Below are 23,034 nucleotides of genomic sequence, written 5' to 3'. Positions count from 1 at the left end.
GGAACCCTCCCCAGGCCACAGGCTCTCCGGACTGTCTCTGTGTGTTCTGGACTGGCTAGGATGCAGGGAGAGATTTTAATTTCTTGGGCTCCATGATCACTGCAGATGGTGACAGCAGTCTCGAAATTAAGATGCCTGCTTTTTGGGAGAAAAGTGATGACAAACCTAGACAGCATCTTAAAAAGCAGAGACATCACCTTGCCAACAAAGGTCCGTATACTAAAAGCCATGGTTTTCCCAGTAGTGATGTATGGAAGTGAGAGCTGGACCAGAAAGAAGGCTGATCGCCGAAGAATGGATGCTTTTGAATTCTGGTGCTGGAGGAGACTCTGGAGAGTCCCATGGACTGCAAGAAGATCCAACCTCTCCATTCGGAAGGAAATCAGCCTTGAGTGCTCATTGGAAGGACAGATCCTGAAGCTGAGGCTCCAAGACTTTGGCCACCTCAGGAGAAGAGAAGACTCCCTGGAAAAGACCCTGATGTTGGGAAAGATGGAGGGCGCAAGGAGAAGGGGATGACAGAGGACGAGATGGTGGGACAGTGTTCTCGAAGAGACCAGCATGAGTTTGACCAAACTGCGGGAGGCAGTGGAAGACAGGAGTGCCTGGCGTGCTCTGGTCCAGGGGGTCACGAAGAGGCGGACACGACTAAATGACTAAACAACAACGACCTGACTGGAAGAATCCACGACCAGAAGGAAGAGGAGATACAAGAGGATTGGAAGAAATTGAAAGAATATTTAGCTCAATATTGCGATATAAGATAAATAGACAATTCTTGGAAATTATAAATAGGCTTAGTGGGTAGAACAAGAATATACGATAGTAAACATTAAGGATTAAAAAGGAGAAGAGGTTAGTAAATGAAAGGAGTTAATATTATTAGAAATACGAATTTGGAGAACTGTTATATAGGTGAGATAATGAGAATCAGTTTGCGGGGATTCGAGGAAGTCAAATGAGAATTAGATATTTGAAGAAACAATTTTGTGTGTGTTTAGTTTATTGTGTAATGCGTTTTTCTTTGTTGAGTGTTTTGTTATGTCATTTTCGCGATAAATGTGGAAAATCAATTAAACAAAATTGGGGGGGGGGGGAGAATGGAGTTAGCCTTTTTCGCTGCTGCATCACCCTAAGGGCTCATGGCCCACCGAGATCCCCAGATGCTTTCCACATGTCCTGCCAGTAAGCCAGGTGTCCCCCCCCCGTCCAGTCTTATATCTGTGCATCTGGTTCTTCCTGTATTAAGTGCAGAACCTGACACTTTGCCCTGGCTTGGGCCCGGTTCTGCGATTTGCATTTCGAATCTCCGGTGGCGTTTGCTCCCCAAATAAAAAAACCGCAGATGTCTACAGCTCCGCCCCCCTTAGCTCCAAACCCGAAAGCCTCCTGTATTGTCCAGCAGCCAGGAAGCCGAAATCCTAGCCCACCCTGCGACGTCCCGGCCAAGCGCTACCCCCCCCTGCGCCCGCAATGCACATAGACGCATTCCTGCGCAAACGTGAATTTGCCAGCCTGCCGCCCTCCGAGATGATGGGGCTCCTTCTCTGCAAAGAAGATAGGCCAAGCCAGAGAGGCAGGGAGAGGAAGCCTTAAAAGGAAAAGGAGAGGGGTGTTTTTGAGCGTGTGGGGCTTGGAAGAAGCTGCTGTTTCCAGGCCTCATCCGGCCTCCCCCCCCCCCGCCAGCCGCCCACATTCCAAACTTCATACCTCATTAGCCGGAGAAAAGCCATCTTAGATCAGCTGGAGTGTGTGGGGAGGGGAGAGCCTGATTCCTGGAAAGATATTCTGGGTGGGGGCAGTTTGGGGCAGACAAGAGGCTCAGTCTGCATCGGGGCTCCTTTTGTGAGTCGTGGCGCTGTGGGTTAAACCACAGAGCCTAGGACTTGGTGATCAGAAGGTCGGCGGTTCGAATCCCCGTGAGTCGTTTGGTCCCTGCTCCTGCCAACCTAGCAGTTCGAAAGCACCAAGTGCAAGTAGATCAATAGGTACCACTCTGGCGGGAAGGTAAACGGCGTTTCCGTGCGCTGCTCTGGTTCGCCAGAAGCGGCTTAGTCCTGCTGGCCACATGACCCGGAAGCTGTACGCCGGCTCCCTTGGCTAATAAAGCGAGATGAGCGCCGCAACCCCAGAGTCAGTCACGACTGGACCCAATGGTCAGGGGTCCCTTTACCTTTAGGGTCCCCTTAAAACTCCAATCCTATTATTCTAACAACATTTGAGCTCCTTGTAGGATATAAAAGGTAGGCTATCCATAGAAAACTACTTTAGGTAGATGTAACCCCATTCAGAATTACCGTATTTTTCGCTCTATAAGACGCACCAGACCACAAGACGCACCTAGTTTTTGGAGGAGGAAAACAAGGAAAAAAATATTCTGAATCTCAGAAGCCAGAACAGCAAGAGGGATCGCTGCGCAGCGAAAGCAGCAATCCCTCTTGCTGTTCTGGCTTCTGGGATAGCTACACAGCCTGGATTTGCTCCATAAGACGCACACACATTTCCCCTTACTTTTTAGGAGGGAAAAAGGGAGTCTTATAGAGCAAAAAATACGGTATTTTATTTCATGGCGGCAGAACTGTGTCTAGACTCACTGAGGTCTTGTGGGGACAAACACGATCAAATTCTTCCATGTGGAGAGGGGAGAATCCTTGCTCCGGGAAACATAGCTCATCAAGGAAACTCATCAAGGACCCTAGCTTTTGAACGCAGAGGTACCCTCCGAATATATTTTACGCGTTCCTGATTTCACGGCTCCATCTTCTTGCAAACTGCTTTGAGGGTCGTCGTCCAATTTTGCAATCGAGCGGCGTATAAATTTTACAGATCGAACAAACAAATCATTTTGTGTGGCGTTGCATGTAGGAAAACCCTCGCTTCTGGAAATGTAGCGTGTCAAGGAGGAAGGGGGCGGGTGGGAATCTTTCTCCGGCAGCTTTGCAATTCCAAGGTGCAGAATCTGCGGTTCGCAGAACTGTACGGGGACCCCAAGTGCTCATCTAGTCTAACCCTGGGCCGCCGGTTTCTTCAAACGGCGGAGGAGAGATGCAGAATTTCAGAACCTTGCTTCTGGTTTAGGAAAAACGGCGTCTTCCCTTCTAAGTTTAGGAAAGCCGGGTTTTTCCCTGTTACCCTAATGGTTTGGCTGGCTTATGGATTCCTTGTTGTCGTTGTTTAAATTTTTTAAAAAAACCAAAACACATTGACAGCAAAAAGATGTCCTTGCCTGCGTCAAGACCCGCACGTGGGAAGTAAAAGGGAGAAAAGGGGTGTTTTTCTTTGATGGGGGGCCCAGAGAAACTGGGGAGGAAGGAAGGGGCTCGGAAGACTGGGTCTGTTGCTGGTTATTCCTGCGATGGTTAAATTAGTCCCAGCTCCAATCCTGGCTCCATTGCATGCTGCAGGACCTGACCTTTAAAGAAGATGGAAAAGACCAGAGTGGATAGCTGGGTTTTTTCCTTTTTTCCCCCTTGGTGTGGGGTGGAAGTGAGAGGCGGGAGGAAGCAGCCGCATAGCTTCCCATAACCATTGAGAGGCTATTAATAAACTTTAAAGCAGGGAAGCTGTTTTTTTTTTTTTATTGTGTCTTTTAACGCCGGGGAATCTATTTTTGGATCGCCGGCGATAAAAAGAGAGTCGGTTGGGGAGGGGAGTGGGGGGGGGCTGCTTGGCACCGAAAGCAGCAAAGACAACATCCTGGGTGGCGAAGGCTCAAAATAACCCACATGGAGCCTGGGATGACGTGGGGAAGGCGTCACGGAGGGAGGAGGGAAGGCGAAGAGCCGAGTTTGGATCACGGGCAGGTGGAAGAGGAGAGGGGGGAGAGCAGGAGGACGGGAGGCCCCCGGCTCGCTTTCCTGCGTGATCAAGGTGCCTGGCCTCGGTTTGCCCACCTGAGAAATGGGTGCTTTGAAGAGCAGGCCAGTAGCTCACATGGTAGAGCTCCTGCTTTGCAGGCGGGAATGTCCCATGGGTAGGGCTGCACGCTGAAGAGCAAGGGGGGTGCAATGGTCTCTGCCTCAGCCTGCCAGGATTGCGGTTGATTCCTAAGACAGAAGTGCTCTTTCAGGGCTGGCAGGTGTGGGGGACTCCCTGGCCCTGAATGGGGTGACTGTGCCCCCGAAGGACCAGGTGAGCAGCCTGGAGGTCATTTTGGACTCACAGCTGTCCATGGAGGTGCAGGTCAGTTCTGTGTCCAGGGCAGCTCCATCTGGTACGCAGGATGAGACCCTCTCTGCCCGCAGACTGTCTTGCCAGAGTGTTGCATGTTCTGGTTATCTCCCGCTTGGACTACAGCCATGCGCTCTACGTGGGGCTGCCTTTGAAGGTGACCCGGAAACTGCAACTAATCCAGATTGCGACTGCTGGACTGGTGACTGGGAGCGGCCGCCAGGGCCATATAACACCGGTCCTAAAGGCTCTCAGGACGTTTCCGAGCACAATTCAAAGTGTTGGTGCTGACCTTTAAAGCCCTAAATGGCTTTGACCCAGTATCCCTGAAGGTGCATCTCCACCCACATCGTTCAGCCCGGACACTGAGGTCCAGCTCCAAGGGCCTTCTGGCGGTTCCCTCCCTGTGAGAAGCAAAGCTACAGGGAACCAGGCAGAGGGCCTTCTTGGTGGTGGCCCCTTCCCTGTGGAACGCCCTCCCATCAGATGTCAAGAAGATGATTTCCCCCCAGACTTTTAGAAGACATTTGTATGGGGAAGTTTTTAATGTAGAGCAACAGAACTGTAGAGCTGTCATCTAGTCCAAACCCATGCAGTACAGGGGTCCTTTTGCCGAATGAGGCACTCAAACCATGACCCTGAGATTAAGAGTCTTTATTATTATTATTATTATTTGGCGGGAAGCTGCCCAGAGTGGCTGGAGCAACTCTGTCAGAGAAATATGATTATTATCATCAGTGCCGGTATTGCGTACACTTGCCTACCCCTAGAAAAAGCACTGGTTGTTATTATTTTCCAAATTAAACCAGCCCTGAATTCAGAACCATGAGGACTAGGATCTTGTATGAAGCTTTAGGGGGAGAGGTGTAGCTGGAAGATCTGAGATTCTGCTTTATTTCCAAGGAAAAAGGATGCAAGGAGTTTGCTTTGCAGGTAAGGCCGGGGCGGAAAGCTCCCAATCTGGGAACCATCGCTGAAGGTCAGTGAAGGAAACATTGAGCAACCGTACGCTGCATCAGAAGGCAGCCTTCTCATGCACCTGACTCAGCCTGGCAGCTCTGAAGCAACGTTTAACGAGTGGCGGCCTTATTGGATCGTGAAATCTAGCAGTAGCCGGGAGCTAGGCTGCGTGGGGGAAAAGAGGTCCGAAAACAGCCTCGCAAGCAAAGTTCCTAGTCCACAACTCTTTAAAACGCCGCTCCGTAATTAGTTAGTTAAATGCGGTGCCAGGGACGGGCTGATTATAAAACCCCGAACACACCTCTGTGCCTTTTCACGCAGAAAGTCCCCCGTTTTAAACTCTAGCTTCAAGCTTCAAGGGCAATTAAAGAAGCATTTCAGAGGAGCACAGCATCAAATCAAAACGATTTTAAAGTTTTATCTGCAGAATACGGATAGCTGCTTTTTTCGAAAGGGGGAAAAGCGATGCCTAGTGCAAGGAGGGTATCGTAACGCAGCCGTGTTCTACGCTGCAAACCAAGCACTGCTATTTGTTGCTTCCGTTCCCGATGCCTTCCTTTGCGTTGAAAAATTCGGAGCGGCGCAGGGGTGTTTCTTGTTCTGAAAGCGTGGCCCAGGGAAACAAGGCTAGGGGTTTCCAGATGGCTAGGAGACAAGAACTGAAGACCACCCAAAGAAACATGAGTGGGTGTGGGGAGCCCGATTTGCTGAACTACAACTCCCAAGTTCTCTTGTTCTTTCTCTCTCTCTCTCTCTCTCTCTCTCTCTCTCTCTCTCTTTGTCTCTCTCCTGCCTTCCCCCCCCCCCCCCGAGACAGGGACTCAAGACGGCTTATAGATCCAATCGGAACAGCTGAAAATATTTTTTCCAAGCCATTAAAAAAATAAATTAGTAGACGACGCAGAGCTGAGTCAGAGTACAGCGGTACCTTGGTTCTCGAACTTAATCCGTCCCGGGATTCCGTTCCGACTCCTGAAACCGTTCAAAAATCAAGGCACGGCTTCCGATTGGCTGCAGGAACTTCCTGCAGCCAATCGGAAGCTGCGCCGGACATTCGGCTTCCAAAAAACGTTCGCAAACCGGAACACTCACTTCTGGGTTTGCGCCGTTCGGGAGCCAAGCCTTTCGAGTACCAAGGTACCACTGTACAGTCATACCTCGGGTTACAAACGCTTGGGGTTGTGCGATTTTCGGGTTGTGCACCGCGTCGAACCCAGAAGTAACGGAACGGGTTACTTCGGGGTTTGGGCACTTGCGCATAAGTGCTAAATCGAGCTTTGCAAATGCGCAGAAGCGCCGAATTGCGATCCTTGCGTGTGCAGACGTGGCGCTGCGGACACTGCGGGTTGCGAACGTGCTTCCTGCATGGATCACGTTCGCAACCCGAGCGTCCACTGTACTGGCAAGGCAGCTATGGCGACGGTGCTCATCTCTGGAGATGCAGGAATCTCTTGACCAATGTGGGGCTCTGTGCTCTCCGCATCCACAGTCGGAGACAGCGATGATTCTGAACCCCAGTTCCCGGAAACCGCAGGAGGGTAATCTGGCCTGCAGGCTTCGAAATTGGGGCATCGGTTTGGTTCCTGTGAGAAGAGGAGACTGGAATAGATGAACCACTGGCCTGAGGCCGCCGACTCTCCTTACGTTCGTATGTTAACTGGAACGGGTTCAGAGGACGACGATGGACGCAGCCAGCGATATGGCACACAAGTGAGGAAGAGGCGAAGGAACTGTGTTCCCAGAATGCTTCCGACCACGACCAGCACACAACCGGGATGCGTCAAGGCCCGGGACGGACGCAGACCGCCCCCCAGGCCTGTCAGCATGCAGACACAATGTGGGCACCGTGATTTCTGTTGGGGCTGAAGGCACAGGGTCCTGGGTCTGGTTGAGATCCGAAGACCACCTGCTCTCTCCAACCGGTGGTGGGGAAACAGCGCTTTTCAGAAGGAGGCTTGGAGTGGCCACACCCTCTGCGATCCTGTCCCCCAAGTTATGCCACAACGGGAGACTTCCCCATGCCCCGGATGGCAAACCAAGGTCCCTGATGGCAATCACCGGAGGGGAGAGTGGCTGCCGTTGCGCAGGACGCTGGACTAGACAGGCCTCCCTTCCACTTGCCCCATCCAGCAGCCAAGCTCTTCTTAAGGGCTACCAGCCTCAGAATCGTACAGCTGGAAGGGACCTCCAGGGGTAATCCAGTCCAACCCCCAATCTCAACTAAAGCAACTGTGACTGGTGGCTGTCCAACCTCTGCCTAAAAAACTGAAGGAGAGTGGTTCCCCACTTTCCGAAGGAGTCTGTTCCGTTTAGCCACCAAGTTGCTGCTGTGCTGGGTGCTGATTTCGTGGGTTTATTATTCCTTCCCGCCCATCCCCCGCACCGTGACGTGGGAGTTGCCAGGCTCGATGCCAAAGCAGGGGAGCTGGATCATTTGCCGGCCAAATAACACACCTGGCTGAGCAAGCGAGAGAAGCAGGCGGGGGTGCTGGAGGGCAGGGACATCAACACAGCTCTCCCCCAGTCACCTGCCCTTGCTTCCACCTGGCAACAGAGCCTTCTCTCGGTTCCTGGATGAGCCCCCCGGTTATCAAAATTATGATTAATTACCTGCCCTTCAGGGTGGCGCTGTGGTCTAAACCACAGAGCCTAAGGCTTGCCGATTGGAAGGTCGGCGGTTCAATTCACAGCGATGGGGTGAGCTCCCGTTGCTTGGTCCCTGCTCCTGCCCACCCAGCAGTTCAAAAGCACGTCAAGTGCAAGTAGATCACTAGGTACCACTCTGGCGGGAAGGTAAACGGCGTTTCCGTGCGCTGCTCTGGTTTGCCAGAAGTGGCTTAGTCCTGCTGGCCACATGACCCGGAAGCTGTCTGCGGACAAACGCCGGCTCCCTCGGCCTATAGAGCGAGATGAGCGCGCAACCCCAGAGTCGTCTACGACCTTTACCTTTTTACCTGCGCTTCACACCCCAAAGTCCCAGGGCGGGTTACGACGATGAAAGCAACCGCGGATGTAAGCTGCATCCTAAAAGACGTCCACCCCGGGTGTCAAATGTCAGAGGCGGTATTTGATAGCCCAAAAGTCCGCCACTGCAAATGTCCTAGCCTGTCTCTGACCTTTCCCTAAACCCACAGGCCGGTTCCTGCCTTAAAACGCTCTCAGAGGGATGCTTCCCTCCTTTCCCTGGACCCCAACAGCCTTTCGCCCCAACGATGAGCACCTTAGAAGGCCTTTTGGGCTCACCTGGGAATTAAGTACCTGGGAGATTAGGCTCGCTGGCATGTCCAGAGGATTTTGTGGGGCGACTAGAGGGGGCGGCTTTGAGGGGGGAACCTCCTCTCCTTCCTGATTTATGGAATCGTAGAGTTGGAAGGGACCGTGTGGGTCATCTGGCCCAACCCTCGGCAATGCAGGAATGTGAGACTCGAACTCGCGCCCTGAGATTGAGCGTCTCGTGCTCTACCAACTGAGCTAACAAGGGCTTTCAACTGAAGCAGGTGGACAGTTTTACAAATGGCGCAAGGGCTCTTAAGAATGTAAACAAGGACGAAGGTGCAGAGGGGACTTTCACAGATTTTCTACCCGTTTTTAATTGGTCAAAAGCTAAATTGACGGGGTTTACCCAAACCATCTGCACGGACAAAGAGAAGGAGGTCCAGAGGGAAAAGAGAGACAGGGCCATTTCCAGAAAGCAGCGGGGTATTCCTGCAAGAGAGAAAGAAAGAAAACGATCGGGTCAAAGAGTTGGGCGGGAACCCCAAAGCTCATCCAGTCCAACCCCACAGCAATGCAGGAATCACAGCTAAGGATTCCCTGGCAGGCGGACAAGGAGAATGAGAAGCCAAGGGGGGTGCTGAATTTGCAGTACTGAAGCGACCTCTCCGGGGTGCAAGCCTGGGCCGAGTGTCTGGAGGTCCTGGACTGCCCAGATGACAAAACGCCCATTTCAGCCTCATTAATACGGTCCAAGGGAAAGCAGAGCAAGGTATCTGGCAGAAGCTGGGCTGCAGGAGTTGCCGGAAGGAAACGTACAAGGCGCCGTCCAATACTCCAGATTTGTATAGGGTTTGCTCCTGAGAGCAAGCAGGCAGCTCAGTAGGCAGGGGCTAGAACGGAACCCTTTCGTTCCTCCTTGACACAAAGATTTGCGGAAACAGTGGCCTTTCTCCCACTGGGGGCCTCGCCGGATGCAAAAAAAGAAGGCAGCAATCATTTCTCTTTTCAGGATGGAAGGCAAAAAAGCAAGATGTCAGCTAAACAGCACAGAAGCAAAGTCACAGAATAGCCAATTAATGCACCCTGGTTTAGGAAGGGGAGCCTGAAAGCTCACCAGATATACCGGTATTTAGCCTTTGTTTGTCTGCCAGCCCTGGTGTGCCATCTAGTGGCAGGAATCTGTTTGAAGCAACAAATCTCTCTCACCCCTTCGAACCACCCTCAGTGCCAGGCACTGGGGTCCTGGGAAAGCGTGGCGTAGTGGTTAGAGCGTGGATCTGGGCTTACCCTCTTCACTCCAAAGCTTTCACGATCGCCTCGTTGGCTTCCACGCTGATCTGCGCTTCCGCCTTGGCCGCTTCATCGGAGGCGGAAGCCAGCTGCGACAGGGCCTTCTCCAGGTTCGACTTGGCTGTCTGCAAACGGCGGCGGCGGGGGGGGGGGGGACAAAAGTTATCGGGATCAGACCCAGAAGAGGAAAAAGGTGACAGTTGCCAGGGAGGGCATTTCGGGAGGGGGACGAGACAAAACGCTATGATCTGAACATGTCACAGGGCTTGAAAGAGTCTCTGGGTTTTCCTTTAAACGATTTGGTTCCATATGGGAATGTTTGTTCCCATTTCAGAGAAACTACTGTAGTTTTCCGTGTATAAGGCTATTTTTTTCCTTTAAAAATCATGCTAAAAAGTGGGGGTTGCTCAACCACCCTAGGTAAGGTAAAGGTAAAGGGACCCCTGACCGTTAGGTCCAGTCGTGACCGACTCTGGGGTTGCGGCGCTCATCTCGCTTTATTGGCCGAGGGAGCCGGCGTACAGCTTCTGGGTCTTGTGGCCAGCAGGACTAAGCCGCTTCTGGCGAACCAGAGCGGCACACAGAAACGCCGTTTACCTTCCCGCCGGAGTGGTACCTATTTATCTACTTGCACTTTGACGTGCTTTCAAACTGCTAGGTGGGCAGGAGCAGGGACCGAGCAACGGGAGCTCACCCCATTGCGGGGATTCGAACGGCCAACCTTCTGATCAGCAAGTCCTAGGCTCTGTGGTTTAACCCACAGAGCTACCCACGTCCCTGGGTAATCCTCCACAAAAAAAGCTCAACAACTCTGTGCCATCTCCCCCCATTTTCTTAAATTTGAGTCCCCCAAAATAGGGGGGCGTCTTATACATGGGGGCGTCTTATAGACGGAAAAGTACGGTAACTTTTCAATAAAGGGTATCTATAGACTTTGCGTCCATTTGGCAGGCACATGACAGGCTAATCACATAATCCGAGGTAAGTACATCTTCATTCTGTAATTATAATGTTTGTTTTGCATTCTCTCTGCGCCGGGTCTCTTTCTGTGGCAACATCTAATTCAATGTGCTCTCTCTTGAGAATGCGCTTATGTTTCCTGAAATAATAGCTGTGAACCCTGGTTTTTTCCTTTCCTTTATTTTATTTCACCTTTCTTACTGGACTGTTTCTTTATAATAAAATATTCTTTTACTACAAACTCCACTGGAAATTTCAAAAAAGCAATGCAAGCACAATTATTAAGTCTTGCATGCGGTTATTCCTGCGGCGTCGAAACAAACCTGGAAAATATTTCACGTTACAGATGAAAAGGTAAAAGGCCCCTGGATGGTTAAGTCCAGTCAAAGGCGACTATGGGGTTGCGGCACTCATCTCGCTTTTGGGACGAGAGAGCCGGTGTTTGTCCGCAGACAGCTTTCCGCGTCACGCGGCCAGCAGGACTAAACCGCTTATGGCGCATGACAGAAACCAGAGCGCATGGAAACGCCGTTTACGTTACTGATTTAAGCTCACACCCGCAGGGTATACTTCGAACTAAGGTGTCAAAGTGATAAAATCTCTTCTAAAAATGGCAAACCTCCTGGACCAGCACAAAATTGGGCTACAGAAGGGGAGCAAGTCATGCTCCCGTTTGTGACGTCGCCGATGCCACACCACTGGACAGAAAAATGGGAAGTGTTTTCAAATTACGTATTTTTCGCTGTATAGGACGCACTTTTTCCCCTTCAAAAATGAAGGGGAAATGTGCGTGCGTCCTATGGAGTGAAGACACCATAGCCCCGCGGCCCTCTCCCGGCTGGAGAGGTGACGCGCGGCTATGGCAGGAGCCTCTATAGCCGTGCGTCACCTCTCCAGCCGGGATAGCGCGTGCGGGGCTAAAGAAGCCATAGCCCCGCGACCCTCTCCCAGCTGGAGAGGTGACGCGTGACTATGGCAGCAGTCTCTCCGCTGCGCCTTTCCGCTGCTCCCTGACCTGCTCTTTGGGGCTGGTGGTGGGCTTCCCCCAGCCAGCCCCAAAGAGCAGGTCGAAAGGAACCTGAAGCCTGGAGAGCGAGAGGGGTCGTTGTGCACCGACCCCTCTCGCTCTCCAGGCTTCCAAGGTAGCCGCCTGAACGCACCTTAAACGGCACCTTGTTTTAGAGCAGGAAAACAAGAGGGGGAAAATTCTCCCACTCTCTGTGCAGCGCTTCCTGCCACTTCGCTGAAGGGGCGCTGGGCAGAGAGCGGAAGAATTTTTTCCCCTTGTTCTCCCCCCTCTAAAGCAAAGTGCGTCCTATTGTCCGGTGCGTCTTATGGTGCGAAAAATAGGGTAGCAGAATCTCTGCATGACTGTGGAGCAGACTTCTGATGTTTTTAGGGGTTTTAAGGATAGGCTCCAGCTGGGTATGTAAGGAAGTCTCTGAGGGAAGAGGAAAGAGAGGGCCGGCTGGCCACTCACCGCAGCATCGAGCTGATCCAACATCGCCACTTCCTCAGCAAGCAGCTGGACCGAAGAGTCTGCGTTCACCGTGATAGAGCCGCTACTAACTGCAAAATTCCAAGGAAGTCGAAAAGCAGGTGGGGAGAAACATAAACAAAAGAATTAGCTGAGAACAGGGCCATGAACCATTCTTTATTCCTTCCGTTTCAACCAAGGAACTCGAAAGATGGTGCACATAATAATAATAATTTATTATTTATACCCCACCCATCGGGATGGGTTTTCCCAGCCACTCTGGGCGGCTTTCAACAGAATATTAAAATACACTAATCTATTAAACATTAAAAGCTTCCCTAAACAGGGCTGCCTTCAGAACCCACCTGAAGTCTTGCTCTCCCGGCTTCAGCGAAAGGAACCCGAAGCCTCCGGAGCGCAGCGGCTATCTCTGAAGCCTTCGCAGCGCAGCGCAAGTTCCCGCTGCGCTCCGGAGGCTTCAGGTTCCTTTCGCTGAAGCCAAGAGAGTCTTGCTCTCCCGCGGCTATCCCTGAAGCCTGGAGAGTGAGAGGGGTCAGTGCGCACCGACCCCTCTCGCTCTCCAGGCTTCAGCGAAAGCAATGCGAAGCCTCCGGAGCATGGAGGGAGCGCTCCCTCTGCGCTTCGGAGGCTTCGCGTTGCTATCGCTGAAGCCAAGGAGCCTGCATTCGCTCCATAGGACGCACACACATTTCCCCTTCATTTTTGAAGGGGAAAAAGTGCGTCCTATAGAGTGAAAAATACGGTAAGCTTTTTCTTAAGCCAAGGTACCACTGCATCTGAGTTTCCAACACGGTTTGTGGCCACAAAGGTTCACTGGGGGTCTCGCTGCAAAGGACCCGAAACCACCTCCCGCAACCCTGCCCCAGTTTCCAAACATACTGAAGTATTTTGTGGAAGAGCCGTCCTCGGCATAGACCGTTACAACTCCAGGCTTCAGAACTTGCAAGGTGGGGACGTGGGCGGCCAAGATGCCGAAGGATCCGCTCAGCGTGGGGACGTCGACTTGCTTCACGTTGGCCGCATTGTAGTAAACCTGTAAAAGGGGACAGAGAGCATGTGAGAAGAAGCAGAGAGGTCCTTTACAGACTCAAGAAGCTACCGTATTTTTTGCTCTGTAAGACTCACTTTTCCCCTCCTGAAAAGTGAGGGGAAATGTGTGTGCGTCTTATGGAGCGAATGCAGGCTGCGCACCTATCCCAGAAGCCAGAACAGCAAGAGGGATTGCTGCTTTCGCTGCGCAGCGATCCCTCTTGCTGTTCTGGCTTCTGAGATTCAGAATATTTTTTTCTTGTTTTCCTCCTCCAAAAACTAGGTGCGTCTTATAGAGCGAAAAATACGGTGCTTTTCTGCATTCAGCCTTCCAGCGTATTTATACGGCTCTGCCTTTCAGTCAGCTTGGGCAGGTCGGTACTGGATCATGTTGCTGGAGGTTCCACAGCCCTCCCCTGCCCCTCAGCTTGCCCTTTCCCAACACCTTCCCCAACATTTAGCCCCCCCTCAATATTTTTAAAAGTCTCCGCAAAGACTCTTTGGCTGCAAAACACACACTTTATACGGGTGTAGCTACCAGCAAGTTAATTTTGTCAATTTATTTCAAAGATTCGTCTATGTTGTTATGTTCTTTTAAGTACACAATTTGCACAGAAGATGTGATAAAAGGAAAAATAAATAAATACAGGAAGTCAATCAAAACAATCCAGAAGTACAGAACCACCAGATCCGCTCCGTTTCCAGAGCACGCCAGGCCCTCCTGTCTTCCACTGCCTCCCGCAGTTTGGTCAAACTCATGCTGGCAGCTTCGCGAACACTGTCCCACCATCTCATCCTCTGTCGTCCCCTTCTCCTTGTGCCCTCCATCTTTCCCAACATCAGGGTCTTTCCCAGGGAGTCGTCTCTTCTCCTGAGGTGGCCAAAGTCTTGGAGCCTCAGCTTCAGGATCTGTCCTTCCAGTGAGCACTCAGGGCTGATTTCCTTCCGAATGGAGAGGTTGGATCTTCTTGCAGTCCATGGGACTCTCAAGAGTCTCCTCCAGCACCAGAATTCAAAAGCACCTCCTCCCCAAAGTAACCCTCTTAAATCTCCCCCCTTTTGATCTTTTGCAAAGAAGCGATTGTAATTATTCAAAGAAAGAATTATTATTATTATTATGTAAATCCTATAGAATAAACAAATGAAGTCATGAGTGACCTTGTGAACTAGCAACTTGCAGCAGGCTGAGCCACATACTACCCCCGCCCTCCTTACATTAACCCTTTAAACCTCTTTAAATTAAAATTAATTAAGTGGTAATATGTGGTATGTATCTTTTCTCTTTTTTCTCTTCTTCTCCTATTTTTTGTTTGCCTTTATTATTGTTGCTCTCTTCTTTTTTATTATGTTTATCTACTGAAAAGAATAAATATTATTTGAAGGGGGAAAAACCCTCTTTCAATTAACCCTTTAAAACCTCCCACCCCCTTCCAATGAAGCGACCTTGTGGACTAGCAACTTGGCAGCTTGTCCCGTAGCTGGAGGTTCCCCAGGCTCCCCCACTGCTGCAAGTTAACCCTTTAAAGGCCAGTCTTTAAAGAAGTCCCCCCCCCAAAAAACCCCCCTCCCCCTCCCCCACTTTGGTTGCCATGGCGACTACCTGGGAGGGCGAGGCGAAGGTGAAGGCCATCTGGGCCTGCCCGGCAGGGGCGGCCTCAGCATAGTGCCTGGCTTGGGCCCGGGAGCGCAGGGCCCAGGCGCGGCGGGCGAGGAAGCGGCCGAGAGGGAGCATGGCGACGCCAAGGGCACAGCGGAGACGAGCAGCGGGGAAGGAAGGCGCCGGGAGAAGCCGGAGACTACAGGTCCCGGCATGCACCGCGCCCAGCGGAAGCGGGGCCTCCCCGCGGGGCATCACGGGAAGCTGCAGCCGGCACTTCCCAGGAGCCACCGCGCCTCCTCATAGGCAGCTGAAAAGAAAGCCGCGAATTCCGCACTCCATTTCCCAGAAGGCACCACACCGGAAGCGGAGCTTTAAAAAGGCCGCCTTCATTCGCCTCAGGCGCTGCTGCCCCCCCCCACAATGCACCGCGAGCGCCAGGACTGCATTACCCGTGATGCACCGCGCCGGCGATAAATTCTTCGCGGGCGCCACCACCCGCGCTATGCCACATGGGAACTGTAGTCCCAGTATCTCCCCTGACAGACACTGGTGTTGTTTGACTTCTCCCGGTTTCCTCTCTTAAAGCAAATCCCAGCTTCTGCTCGGCCTTTCCTTGAGGGGAAAAAGGCTCGGGTCCATAGAGGAAAAACCAGGAGCGGAGGGCTGAGGAGCGCCGCTCTAGCCGCTCCCCCAAACTCTCTCTCGTCGGCCGACCGGAAGCTGGTCCGTCGCTGCACCGCTTCCCCGCCGCCACTTCCGGTGCGGCCTACCCGTACCGCGGAGCCTCGGATGGCGGCGACGGCGAGGCTCGTTTGGGTGGCGGCGGCGGCGCTGCTGACTCTCACGGCGGCGGGGAACAAGACTTCTCCGGCCGGGGACACCGCGGCTACGGAAGCGGCGCCGACGGCGGCGGCGACATCCGGGTCCTCTTCCTCCTCTTCCTCTGGGCTGCTGGGCCTGCATATGCCCGCGCTTCACCGGGCGCTCTACGTCATCGCCGGCCTGGCCGGCATCGGCCTCCTCTACTACCTCGGGGGCCGAGCGCTGCGGTGAGGAAGAAGAGGAGGAGGAGGAAGACCCCCCCAAGAAGGCACTTCCGGCTTGGGACCCGGATGCGGCCCCCAGGCCCCTTCCCCCGGCCCTCAGAACCTTCCCACGAAGCCACGCCCACTCCCCACCTTTTCCATTTTCTGCCTTGCTTATGATCGCAATGGGGTGTGGGTTAAACCACAGAGCTTAGGACTTGTCGATCAGAAGGTCAGCGGTTTGAATCCCCATGACGGGTTGAGCTCCCGTTGCTCGGTCCCTGCTCCTGCCAACCTAGCAGTTCCAAAGCACACCAGTGCAAGTAGATAAATAGGTACCGCTCCGGCGGGAAGGTAAACGGCGTTTCCATGCGCTGCTCTGGTTCGCCAGAAGCGGCTTCGTCCTGCTGGCCACATGACCCGGAAGCTGCTCCCTCGGCCAATAAAGCAAGATGAGTGCCGCAACCCCAGAGTTATCCGCAACTGGAGCTAATGGTCAGGGGTCCCTTTACCTATTATCGCAATAACTGTCATCGCCCTTTAAAACCCTGGGTTGCTCGGGCGGCATATTACTAGACCCTCTGTCTCGGGGTCATGAGTTCAAGTTCGGGCAAAAATATTCCTGCCTTGTGGTGGGTTGGGCAAGATGACCTTCAGGGGTCTCCCTACCAACACTGGGGTTCCCGGAGGGAAGGGCTGTGCGTTCCAGGGGTGTGCAGAAACTGTTGTTTTAGTCGTTTAGTCGTGTCCCCCTCTTCATGACCCCCTGGACCAGAGCACGCCAGGCACTCCTGTCTTCCACTGCCTCCCGCAGTTTGGTCAGACTCATGCTGGTATCTTCGAGAACGCTGTCCAACCATCTCATCCTCTGTCGTCCCCTTCTCCTTGCGCCCTCCATCTTTCCCAACATCAGGGTCTTTTCCAGGGAGTCTTTTCTTCTCCTGAGGTGGCCAAAGTCTTGGAGCCTCAGCTTCAGGATCTGTCCTTCCAGTGAGCACTCAGGGCTGATTTCCTTCAGAATGAAATTTAGACCTCAGTGGCACCCGCGTCCCTAACTGAAGAGTAGACCTGCTGAAATGAAATATCGCTAAGCCGGCCACCTCTGCAAATTTCCACGGGACTGCTATGGGCTTGCTTAAAGTCACACACAGCCCGTGATGAGCACAACCGTAGCTGAACGCAGGCCATTTTTTTGCAGGACGAGGAAACCGCCGCGGAAAAAGTACGGGCTGCTTTCCAACTCGGAAGACCCCATGGAGATGGCCTCCCTCGAGAGCGACGAAGATACCCTGTTTGAAACTCGGAATCTGAGACGGTGAGTGCCAAATATGAATGACCCTTGGGGTTGCAGGTGTTAGGCTGGTGACACCCAAGTGCTGCTATAGGATTATATCAAGGTTGAACAGTCAAGGATGTGTTTAACTCCCCCTGCTTCTATGGGGCGTGTTCATCTGGTGAATGTATCTTTAGTAATAATTGAGCGGCTCTCAGTTGAATATTAAAAACACAATACAGTGGTACCTCGGGTTACATACGCTTCAGCTTACACACTTTGCTCACTGAGAAATAGTGCTTCAGGTTAAGAACTTTGCTTCAGGATAAGAACAGAAATCGGGCTCCAGCAGCGCGGTGGCAGCAGAAGGCCCCGTTAGCTAAAGTACTGTTTCAGGTTAAGAACGGACCTCCGGAACGAATTAAGTTCTTAACCCGAGGCACCACTGTACAGCATTAAGCATTAAAAACTTCCCTAAACAGGGCTGCCTTCAGATGTCTTTTAAAAGTCGGATAGTTGCTTATATTCTTGACATCTGACGGGAGGGCATTCCACAGGGAGGGCGCCACCACCGAGAAGGCCCTCTGCCTGGTTCCCTGCAACCTCACTTCTCACATTGAGGGGACCGCCCTCTTCAAGTTCACAAGGGCCGGTGCAGATATTAGCGCTGCGTTCCTCAGCACTCTTGGGCTGGGGTATTGTTTGGTCAGGGTACTGGGAGTTCTTGCTATTTATATTAACTTCTTATCTTTACATCTTACCATGTTTTATGTGGAAATGGTTTTGATTTGGTTGCGTGTTTTTGATTGCTTATTACCAACTTTCGTATGTTGCAATTGTGTATTTCTTTTTCATTCTTTAGTAAGCTGCCTTGAGCCTGGGATGGCGGCCTGCAAATAAAATTATGTATGTATATATATGTCAGGAACGATTGGTGGGTGCTAGTAGGGATAAGAGTCGGGGAATCCAGCCATATTTACAAAGATTTATTGGTTTCTTCCTGCTATATACAAGAGCTCAAAAGTCCGTCTCCATCATGGTGAGTCAGTTGCCTCGACTGAAGGAGCTTTCCGTTTCCCCCAGCATATCCATTTCCTGAGCCCAACCCCCTTCCTCCTCTCTGTTACGAGAGTGGCTGGGCCCCGGAAGATATATTAAAAATGCTGTTAAAATGCTTTTAACAAAAGCTTTAAAATATATATTGAATTTGCCATTAGCTCACCACTGCCACCTAGTGCCCCATTTGTATGATGCACTTAAAACGTCATTTTTGCAGCTGTGTAGCTTAAACCACAGAGACGATCAGAAGGTTGGCGGTTCGAATCCCCGCAATGACGGGGTGAGCTCCCGTTGCTCGGTCCCTGCTCCTGCCAACCTAGCAGTTCGAAAGCACGTCAAAGTGCAAGTAGATAAATAGGTACCACTCCGGCGGGGAGGTAAATGGTGTTTCCGTGCGCTGCTCTGGTTCGCCAGAAGCGGCTTAGTCCTGCTGGCCACATGACCCGGAAGCTGTACGCCGGCTCCCTCGGCCAGTAAAGCGAGATGAGTGCCGCAGCCCCAGAGTCGGCCGCGACTGGACCTAATGCTCAGGGGTCCCTTTACCCTTTACCTTTTAGCTGAGTCCCTAGAGCAACTGGCAGATTCCCTGTAATTTTGCTTTCGTTTTCTAGGTGATGACGGGACCAACGGCCTTGAAGTGACCAGAGGAGGTGGAGAGCCATCATCGGAAGCCACTTTTATCAATTCCCTTTCTGTTTCTTTTTTTAAAACTGTTACTTAAAAAAAAACTTGTTACCTGGAGCTGCTTTTCATGCTGCTCAGCCCCACCTAACGTTCATTCCCGGGGCTTTTGGAGAGGAGAGCGGGCGTCCCCTCTTTTGCCCCGCGGCTGACAAGACGAATGTAGTGACTCTGGAGATCGAATCGCCAAGCCCTCCGGGACTGTGTTCCTTCCACATTCCTAAAAACAGGCAGGACAAGAGTTTCGGATCAGAATTCCAGCTTGGGGCAGGGGTCCCGTCGCCGGTGCAACGTCGATCCGCCGCAGCTCAGGGGCCAGGAATTTCCTCTCCTTGAGAAGGAGGGGACCATCGGCGACGTTTGCTGTGGCTGCTTTTCTGGGGTCCAGATGTGGCAAACCGGAAGGAGATCGCCGCTGTTTAAACCCACCCCCCTTTCCCCACCACCAGCTCGCCTGCCTCCGCCGCTGAGCGGGAAAACCACGCAGTTCTTCTATCCTTTGCGTTCCACAAACTGCTTTAGAAATAAAAGCCCAGCAAGAACTGATGGCAGCTCAGGGGTGCCGAAAAACCCAGTGCTGGCACTTAAGGAATTTGGAAAGGTGCGAGGGACTGGCCTGATGTGGTTGGACTCCGGTTCCCATCAGCCCTGGTCAGTTTAGGATGAGGGGAACTGTAGACCCATCTGCGTTCCAGACCTGTTGTTTTTTTTGTTTCGTTTCTGTTCTGTTTACATCCAAGCAATGACCCAAACCTTGGGCTCATCCGCTTACAGCAGGAGGCACGGCTGCCTTCGGCTCTTCCGCAGCGTCGCAACGGATCGCTTAGCAATTGGAGAAAGCGTGTTCGCTGGCGAAGGAAAACGGCAGCCAGGAAATGCCGTTTTCGACAGAACCACCCCCTCTGTGACAGTATCGCCTAACGGTGTAGGTTGTGCCGCAGGCCAGGCTATAACGGAGGAACCACAGTTATTTAAAGCCGTCGGATCTTTCCCTTCCGTGCTACTGATGAGAAGGAAGAATCATTTCCCCCTTTCTTCCCTCACCCCAGGAAGTCAATCTAGGCCAGCATTCCCCCTAAACGATTTGCAGTTCTTTCCTTTTTCCTGTGGCATGGTATGCTACAAACAGCCTGTTTCTAAATACATCCCTGCTCAGAGTCAACCAACGCTCATAAATCTCATTTTTGCCTACTCTGGGTAGGATTAACATTGGCCGTAATAACCCAAGAGTTTTCCAAATGGGACAAACAGTCGGCGAGAAAATATGGCTTTATTGGTAATATTTGAGAAACAGGACTGTCAGAACGAAACGGGGACTCGCCCTTCGATTTGGGACCAGCAGCCGTGTGTTTGTGTATGGAGGGGCCTGGTAAAACAATTTGGGGAAGAAAACTCGTGCAGTTTTACTCTGGTTCCCAACCTGAAAATTTCAAGTTTGAGAAACAAATACGAGGAGAACAATTATTTTATTAAAACTCTGACTGATGCATTGCGGGGATGTTATTTTCTCTTTTTCGGTAGTTCTGGAAAAATCAACCCTTCGGCTGATGCGTAATAAACATTCCATCCTCGCCTGCGTTTCTCTGCTTCAAAATTCACTATTTAAAACCGGGCGTGGGCCGGGGTTACCTTGGGACAGTTTTTTGCACCCTCTTTAAGCCAGTGGCAGGGACGCGGGTGGCGCTGTGGGTTAAACCACAGAGCCTAGGACTTGCCGATCAGAAGGTCGGCAGTTCGAATCCCCGTGATGGGGTGAGCTCCCATTGCTCGGTCCCAGCTCCTGCCAACCTAGCAATTCGAAAGCACACCAGCGCAAGTAGATAAATAGGTACCGCTCTGGCGGGAAGGTAAACGGCGTTTCAGTTCGCTGCTCTGGTTTGCCAGAAGCGGCTTAGTCATGCTAGCCACATGACAAACATCAACCGCAAAAGACACATACAACAATAACCATAATAACAACAATAACACAATTTGACACTTCAGATTTGAATACACTGATATATCTACGACTACACCTTTTTTAAACAATATTTGCCCACCTCTCTCCTCCCACTACTTCCCGCCTTATCGCTTAAATATTCGTTCCAGATTTCTTCATATTTATCCATTCTTATTTTGCGTCGACATGCAATTTGGTCTTATGTAGCTAATCTGTCCATATTATCAAACCAAGTGCTCAACGGAATCTTTTTGCGGCTCTTCCCATTCATAAATACAAGGTTTTTTGCTTCCAATATAGCATGGTACATCCATTTTTTGACCCCTTGAAATCTCCCACGTTTCCGGAATATAATTTAGAATTAATCCCCTAAATATCAATTTCTTTTTATTAAAGGTAAAGGTACTCCTGACCGTTAGGTCCAGTCATGGCCGACTCTGGGGTTGTGGCGCTCATCTCGCTTTACTGGCCGAGGGAGCCGGGGTCCAGCTTCCGGGTCATGTGGCCAGCAGGACTAAGCCGCTTCTGGCGAACCAGAGCAGCGCACGGAAACGCCGTTTACCTTCCCGCCAGAGTGGTACCTATTTATCTACTTGCACTTTGACGTGCTTTCGAACTGCTAGGTTGGCAGGAGCAGGGACCGAGCCACGGGAGCTCACCCCGTCATTGCGGGGAATCGAACTGCCGACCTTCTGATCGGCAAGTCCTAGGCTCTGTGGTTTAACCCACAGCGCCACCCGCATCCTTTTTATTACTCTTGCTATAAATATCCTCACCTCGCACCAAAATCATCTTATTGGGCAGTTAATCGTTTTTTGCATTTTTACTCCTACATCTCCAGCAGTTGTCTGGGGGTGGGCTGGACTAGATGACCCTTGAGCGCCTGATGCACAAAACACAAGCACACACACTTTTCATTCAACCCCCTGCGCGTTATTTTAAAAATTAAAAAATAAATCCTGGCTGTGCTTCGCCCCGTTCCCCCTAGGCTCAGAGCTTATTCTCCCAGCTTCAAAAGGTTTGCACTAATTACCCTAATGAGGTCAGGGGAGACCTGGGATTTCTGCCATTAAAAAAGACAGGAAAGAAAAAGTGAGTGAGTGAGCGAGGGTTGGAAAGGGAGAGAGCAAGAGAGAGCAGTCTGATGGCTGCTTTTATTACATTTTTTTTAAGCAACATCTGTCCGCGGAAAGATGGAGCCTGTCTGAATTTCTTAACGCCCCCTTTCCACCCCAAAGCTTCTTACTTTTAACCTTTTTTAAAAAAAAACAAACAACCATTGGCAAAAGGTATATATACATCTCTGCCCCGAGAGAGCCAGACGCAAGCTTCTTTCCTTCCTCGGCAGAATTTCCTTTCTCCCTGTCAAAAGCGCAAATCGAAACGACCCCACGCACAAAGGTGGCCAGAAATTAGTGTCAGGGTAATTGCGGAGGCTCCGCAAGGTTAATGCACCATTAGCAACCGGGTCCGTCGTAGCTAAAAGCCGGAAAGAGACAGGTTGTCAAAGGCCGGCCGGGAGATTAAAGAGCTGCCTTGTTCGCGGCTGCATCCCCTAGTGGGTGCTCTTTAAATAAGTGTGCGCTTTTGTGCAAGCGCGTACTCTAGAGAGGAAGTTGGCGACCCCCACTTTGTGCCGACTTTATGCACCATCTATTTATGCCCACTGCGCTGTGGGTTAAACCACAGAGCCTAGGACTTGCTGATCAGAAGGTCAGCAGTTTGAATCCCCGCGACGAGGTGAGGTCCCGTTGCTCGGTCCCTGCTCCTGCCAACCTAGTAGTTCGAAAGCACGTCAAAGTAGATAAATAGGTACCACACCGGCAGGAAGCTAAAGGGCGTTTCCATGCGTTGCTCTATTTCGCCAGAAGCGGCTTAGTCCTGCTGGCCACATGACCTGGAAGCTGGACGCCGGCTCGCTCGGCAAATAAAGCGAGGTAAGCGCTGCAACCCCAGAGTCGGCCACGACTGGACCTAACCGTCAGGGGTCCCTTTACCTTTACCTTAAACTATTGATGGTAATTTGATGTCATAATGAATGGGAAATGTTATATTTAAAAATATTGGAATATATATATATATATATATATATATATATGCAGGTTTTGGTGTCCTCGGGTGTCTTCCCGTGTAAAAGTTGGGGTGTCTAGGCGACGTTTCGACGAGGTCTCACTCGTCATCTTCAGGCTGGTGCTTTCGGCTTCTTGTTACTGGAACAGAGCAGGATCTCAGTGTTTGAGTTCCTATAAATACTGTTGAGGGGGTGTGGTGTATAGCCTCCAATGTTCTGGGCAGAGAGGAAGTTCCCAGGCTAGTGTGCCTTTTCTTCTTTTG

General features: G+C 51.5%; 2 protein-coding genes across 3 annotated transcripts; one reads left to right on the top strand and one right to left on the bottom strand.

The window, feature by feature from the left end:
- Positions 1–8,692: 8,692 nt before the first annotated feature.
- Positions 8,693–14,912, bottom strand: ATP5F1D (ATP synthase F1 subunit delta). The gene is made up of 5 exons (XM_081895960.1): positions 14,724–14,912; positions 12,974–13,127; positions 12,077–12,165; positions 9,634–9,761; positions 8,693–8,835 (listed from the first exon to the last, which is right to left on the bottom strand). Exons 1-4 carry the CDS (start codon positions 14,853–14,855, stop codon positions 9,639–9,641), a joined length of 498 nt encoding a protein of 165 aa, XP_081752086.1. The 5' UTR covers positions 14,856–14,912; the 3' UTR covers positions 8,693–8,835; positions 9,634–9,638.
- A 585-nt stretch (positions 14,913–15,497) lies between these two features.
- Positions 15,498–18,830, top strand: FAM174C (family with sequence similarity 174 member C). Of its 2 annotated transcripts, XM_081895966.1 has the most exons (4): positions 15,498–15,772; positions 16,947–17,063; positions 17,884–17,927; positions 18,692–18,830. In XM_081895966.1, exons 1-3 carry the CDS (start codon positions 15,513–15,515, stop codon positions 17,894–17,896), a joined length of 390 nt encoding a protein of 129 aa, XP_081752092.1. In that variant the 5' UTR covers positions 15,498–15,512; the 3' UTR covers positions 17,897–17,927; positions 18,692–18,830. The 2 variants fall into 2 exon arrangements, with proteins under 2 accessions (XP_081752092.1, XP_081752093.1); XM_081895967.1 differs by lacking the exon at positions 17,884–17,927 and having other exon boundaries at positions 18,692–18,817.
- The last annotated feature ends 4,204 nt before the right edge of the window (positions 18,831–23,034 follow it).

This window comes from Podarcis melisellensis (genome assembly GCF_964234715.1).
Source record: "Podarcis melisellensis genome assembly, chromosome: 18".
Classification (NCBI taxonomy): Eukaryota; Metazoa; Chordata; class Lepidosauria; order Squamata; family Lacertidae; genus Podarcis; species Podarcis melisellensis.
This window is presented reverse-complemented; position numbering and strand designations above follow the sequence as displayed.